General features: G+C 34.6%; 1 protein-coding gene across 1 annotated transcript; it reads left to right on the forward strand.

Moving 5' to 3' along the window:
* The first annotated feature begins 1,386 nt into the window (after positions 1-1,386).
* Positions 1,387-5,662, forward strand: LOC104086289 (protein trichome berefringence-like 7). Its single transcript, XM_009590524.4, has 4 exons — positions 1,387-3,004; positions 3,744-3,902; positions 4,133-4,441; positions 5,330-5,662. Exons 1-4 carry the CDS (start codon positions 2,175-2,177, stop codon positions 5,346-5,348), a joined length of 1,317 nt encoding a protein of 438 aa, XP_009588819.1. The 5' UTR covers positions 1,387-2,174; the 3' UTR covers positions 5,349-5,662.
* Positions 5,663-6,062: the final 400 nt, after the last annotated feature.

Below are 6,062 nucleotides of genomic sequence, written 5' to 3' on the forward strand. Positions count from 1 at the left end.
CATATCATGCAGTATTGATCTATTTTGCTTGTACTGAGTTTAACTGTTGAACTGGAAAGCACGCCTACATTTCTATACCAATATTTATGTACTGGACTGTACCTACGGAGCTCGTCACTACTTTCAGCCTAGAGGTTAGTCTTGTTACTTATTGAGTTGGTTGTACTCATACTACACTGTGCACCTCGTGTGCAGATCCAGGTACTTTCGGATATGGCGATTGTTAGATCTCAGAGTGCTATCAGTTGGAGACTATCACGGTAGTTGCCTAGCATTCGCTGACGTTGACTCTCTTTCCTTCAGTTATTGTAATGTTATATACTTTCAGACAATGTTTTATCAGTCAGACTTTGTATTCATATTAGATGCCCATGTACTTAGTGACACCGGATTTGGGGAGTGTTTATAGCTATATTTGTGAGATTTCTTCCGCTGAATTTAAATATTATGTTTTCAAATTTAAAAGATATGGTATTTTATTGAGATTGTCGGATTGCCTAGTATTGAGATAGGCGCCATCACGACAGGTGAGATTTTGGGTTGTGACAAGTTTTGACTTTTCTTCTTACCAAAAATACCCTTAACAAAATATAGTATATACTAAAATAACCGTTAAACTTAATACTTAGGATATTAATATATAAATATTTCTTATTATTTTTAGGATAGCTTTCTAATATATAGTGACTTTAGGGGTGAATACTTGTATATTTATTGAATGAGTTTTAATATATTTAACTTATATTAAAAGAGTTAAGTACTTTTAAATTTTGTTTTCATATTTTACTTAAATAAAATAAAAATATTTAATTATTGTCTGTAATAATAAATTTTTGAGATTATTTATTTACTTATAATATTAACTATTAAGTAAATCTATTCATAACCTTATTCGTAATTTAATACTTAAAAGCACTTTCTGAAAAGTTTGGCCAAATACGAATTATTGCTCAATAGTGATTTTCAAAGTGATTAGTCAAACACAAATTGTTTCTCTCCAAAAGTACTTTTTTCAAAAGTACTTTTGAAAAAAATACTTTTCAAAATAAGCTAATTTCTCTAGCTTGCCAAATAGGCTATAAGTGCCCCAATTCAATCCGAAACTAACTCGAAAACTAAACCAACCACACTGACAAGTCACGTAACCACAATTGAACATAGAGGAGGCAATAAATAGGGGAACGGGACTAAAATACTCAAAAAAGTCGGCCGGGTCGTTACAATAATATTTGAGATTTTACTCTATATACATTTGTTAGTGTATGATTTTTTTTTTTTGGGTCATTTTTTAAAAACAAATAAACGATCTAAATCAATTAGTACACGTCCCAAATCAGATAAGAAATTCCCAAATTATAAAACAAAAAAAAAAAAAAAAAGGAAATTGGGGAAAAGAAAATTGAACAATGGGGGGAAAGAAGAAAAAGAAAAGAAGGCCACCCGCTCTGTGTTCTGTTCGATTGTCTGCATCCCACGTACCAAATCTGCAACTAATCTCTCTTTCTTTATTCATTCAGGTGCTTCTTTCCTAAAATCACAAAAATATTGCAATTTCGATCTATACCATTTCAAGATTTGCATTCCCACTATCAAAAAAGCCGCTGTAAGTTGTCTGAATCATTTGCCAAATCTCTTCATTTGGCAAAAATATTTTGAGCGTATATCTTTGTAAATGCTCGTTTGTCATTAGATTTATTCAAGATTTTGTAAAGGTTTTTTTTTTTTTGGCCTTTGGTACACAATAAATGCTTGTTTATATGGTTCTTGATAGCATGGTTGATGCAGTATTGAAAAAGTTTTGAGTTTTTAGTAATAAAGTGAATCAAGATTCTTAAGGGGTTCTATTGGTTTTGGTAAAATGGTAGTTGGGCTAATTGTTTCTTGGATATTTACTGATGCATTATTTACGGCTTTGAGGGATCAATGGTACTGAGAAAAATGTGTTTTGGAGGTGATTACATTGGTTCATGTAGAGTTTTATATGTTAAAGTTTGAGTTTTTATTGAAGTGAATCAAGATTCAAAGGGGTTCTACTTGTTTTGGTAAAATTGTAGTTGGGCTAATGGTTTCTTGGATATTTGCTGTTCGATTATCTTGGCCTGTGAGGGACGAATGGTACTGACTAGAATGTGTTTTCAAGGTGATTACATTGGTTATTGGAAGTAGTGGAACCAATGTCTGGAACAATAAGTACTTTCGGTAGAAGTCTCTCTCATAAACAAAGGGCATTGACAGTTAGCAGCCCTAGATTGTTCGATAAGTCCGTTAGTAGCCCTAGATTTAGTAGGAAAAGCGAGGTTTCAAGACTTTTTTGTGTACTTATAGCATTAGGATCTGTTGTTTCCTTTTTCCTGGCAATTGGAGGAGGGTATTTATATGTTCTGCCCAATCTTACAAAAGCATCTCATGAGGAGGATGTCGGCCTTAGTGTTAATGGTTCGGATAGTCTTTGTGACATATTTGATGGAAAATGGGTAGTCGATAACAGCTATCCCTTGTACAATGCCTCAGAATGCCCCTTTGTAGAGAAAGGATTCAACTGTTTGGCTAACGGTAGAACCAATGGTGATTATCTGAAGTGGAGGTGGAAGCCGAGGAACTGTGAAATACCGAGGTTTGATGTGCATAATCTGTTGGAAATTCTCCGAAACAAAAGAATTGTTTTTGTTGGAGATTCAATGAGTAGGACTCAATGGGAATCCTTGATATGCCTGCTAATGACCGGGGTGCAAGATAAGGAAAGTGTATATGAAGTAAATGGGAATAAGATCACTAAAGTAATTCGCTTTTTGGGAGTGAGGTTTAGTTCCTTCAATTTCACAGTTGAATTTTATCGATCAGTATTCCTTGTCCAACACAACTGGTCTTCCAAATATGGAATAAAGAGAGTTAGATCAACCCTTAAGTTGGACAAGCTTGACGATATCAGCAACGAGTGGATTAATGCAGATGTCCTCATATTCAATTCTGGACAGTGGTGGGTACCCGGGAAGCTTTTTGGAGTGTAAGTGCTCTTTCTTCTTTTACTGGCACAAGTTCCTTTCCTTTTACGAGTATATCTCATATAATTGCAAACTATCATTGAACTAAAATATCCTTAATATATGGATGGGCCTTTCATATATGGATTCCCCCTTTTGATTTTCTTTATTCTTTTCCCCCTGTTCTTTCTCTTTCTTCTCACATGTCTCGATTTTGTTTTGTCACTCCTACATTTGTAAATATATGCTTTGTTTCTTCCTAAAAAGTAGAAAGCCTCCTTCTTTGTATGTGCACACAAGGGCGTCGGCTGGATTTTCTGCAAGTGGTTTCAATATGTAAAGAAATAAACAAAGAACATATCATACTAACGACATCATATGAGATGAACATTATGATGCTGAACTTGTTTTGACGGTTTGGTGTCCTTTAAGAAAAAAATCCATTCATTTCCTAAAAAATAGTAGGTAGCAGTGTAAAACCAATAAAGATTTCCTTTCCGATTCATCCTTGACTTATTCAAATATTGTTTTTAATCCGATGTGCAACAAAACACTATGGAAAGATAGTGGTTCAATTTGATATTGTTTAAGGAGTTGATATGAAAAAAAAAAAATCAAATTGCTAACATAGAAAACAAAAATCCAGGAACTTTCATGAGCTGGATATTGTGATTGTGATTCCTTCTTAGTTTTCATCCAGAAGTAGCTGTTTTTTTTGTGTGTCGGTTGTTCTCACAATGTTCCTAAATCGTTCTTTTACAGGGGATGCTATTTCCAACTAAATAATACACTCAAGCTTGGAATGTCAATTCCCACAGCATTCAGAACTGCCCTTGACACTTGGGCATCCTGGATAGATACCAAAATTAACCCTAACAGGACACGTGTTTTTTTCAGAACGTTTGAACCATCTCACTGGAGGTACTTGTTGTTGATAGCTATGCATTCTATACAGCTGGATGCTTTAAGCTCTGCATTAATAATATCAGCAAATATCTTTTCTTTCACCATCAAACAAACGTCGTTTATTAGTCATAGAGCTTGCTGCTTCTCCTATTGTCCTGTTTCTCAGAGTGCATTACTTTTATTGGTTTTAGATCGAACATAGTATGTTTTTGCAACTAATGAAATACATATTGGTTTTGCATCAGCAATCTAACTCTGCGGTTGTGCAATGTAACAAATCAACCTCTTTCAGAGACTAAGGGTCAGGAGAGTAACTCATTTTCAGACGCAGCACTAGAGGTGGCGCGCGGAATGAAAGTTCCAGTTACTGTGCTACACATAACCCCCATGTCTGCGTTCAGGAAAGATGCACATGTCGGTATTTGGAGTGATAATCCATCTCTCTCTGATTGCAGTCACTGGTGTCTGCCTGGAGTTCCTGATCTTTGGAATGAAATGGTCTTTTCATACCTGCATGCTAGCTATCACCATAAGCCTTTGCATCAACAAAGAGAGTAAGTTTTGATACTTGCATATAACATTTATAACACCTGTGAGCATGTGAGGCATCTGTCCTTGATGTGTCGAACTCACGTCCTTAACCAATTGGTTGTAGCACCGTAATACTGCAAATGGTGTTATATCCTTGGTACATAGTCCAAATCACTAGTTTCTTGGCACATGCATTGCGCATGTATGCCGAGTCATGAATTAAATTTATTTGTAAAATAATATCAATAAAAAGCGTTATCCATATTTTACATGAACATTTTTCAAGATAAATGCTTGGTTCTATCTTCCTTGACTCTTCGCGTATACCTTTCTATAAGTTTTACTTCTAAGATAGTCTCGGTAGTTTCCTTGCTGAAACCAAAAGTCTCCATTTTGACATGAGTATTTGGGTACATCATTGGTTCTCTTTATTTTTGCTTTGACGGTAGGGTGTCACAAAGGGTTGAAATGGGGCATCACTCTGCTCATGCAGGTTTCTTCGTCTCTAGATCATAGTGTAATATCTTAGGACCAGTGACAACTCGAGTTCTTTTGGGCCATTAAACTGCCTACCTATAAACATGACGGAGCTGTATAATATTGGATGAGATCAACTCAGATTCAACCCACAATTTTGTTCGCGTCTTCAGCCCTGGTTGTTGGATTGAGACTTGAGAGCAAACTGACCTTTCTAGATAAATAGCCTGGTGCTTAAGTTCTGCTTTTGCCACAATCTTCAACCATTCAACCTAGTGTTGTTTACAGTAAAGGTCAAAATTGCATTCACTTAGGTGGAAATCTGGCTTATAAAATTATCATTAGCTAAAGCGTGCCTGTAAAGCAAATGCTTTATATATCCAGATGGGCCAAAGTCACTTTCCTATTAAGTGAGGTCATTTTGTTTGATGCAGGTTCAACAGCATGGACTGATGTATGATAAACAGGAACTCATACCAGCTTATGTTTTTCTATGAAGGTCAATCATTTTGCAATTCCAGCAACAACAAAAAAAAAAAAACAATTTTGAACAGAAATGTATAGTTACATGGTGAGAAGAAACTCTTGTACCGGGAAATTGATTTCTTTTTCATCTTTTTTTTTTGTTCACTAAATTCATTTTGTAAGAGGGAAGGAGAAAAAATGTATATCATTCCCAGAATGTTTGTCTTGTATCGTGTAATATTTGAAAATTAATATGCAGTTTTCAAAAATTTATTACATTGATGAGAAGTGTTGCATCTGAAGTTTGACATCTCTTGAGCTTTATAAGGTCTGAATTGTTTGAATTTTGTAAACTCTTAAAACGATAGTATTTTTTATTTTTTATTTCATTTTATTGTCCAAACTTAATCATTCAGAGATAGAAGATATACAAATTCAACATTTATAGCTTGGGAATGCTTTTCCCATTTGTATCGGAAAAGTGTGCTTAATACTGAATTTCCACTATAATAGAATAGTCTCTAACCAAATTATGTTTATGGCGCAAAGACAACTTAGTCATTTTTCATTTTTTGGCCATTAATATACTTTTAACAGATTTGTTACACCAAAAATTAGTCAGTATCCGTAATATTTGAAACGTTCTGAGATTATTCAACTTGGTAAATATATAAATCTTCAGCTATAGCTTATAGAAGACAA

This window comes from Nicotiana tomentosiformis, chromosome 5, assembly GCF_000390325.3.
Source record: "Nicotiana tomentosiformis chromosome 5, ASM39032v3, whole genome shotgun sequence".
Classification (NCBI taxonomy): Eukaryota; Viridiplantae; Streptophyta; class Magnoliopsida; order Solanales; family Solanaceae; genus Nicotiana; species Nicotiana tomentosiformis.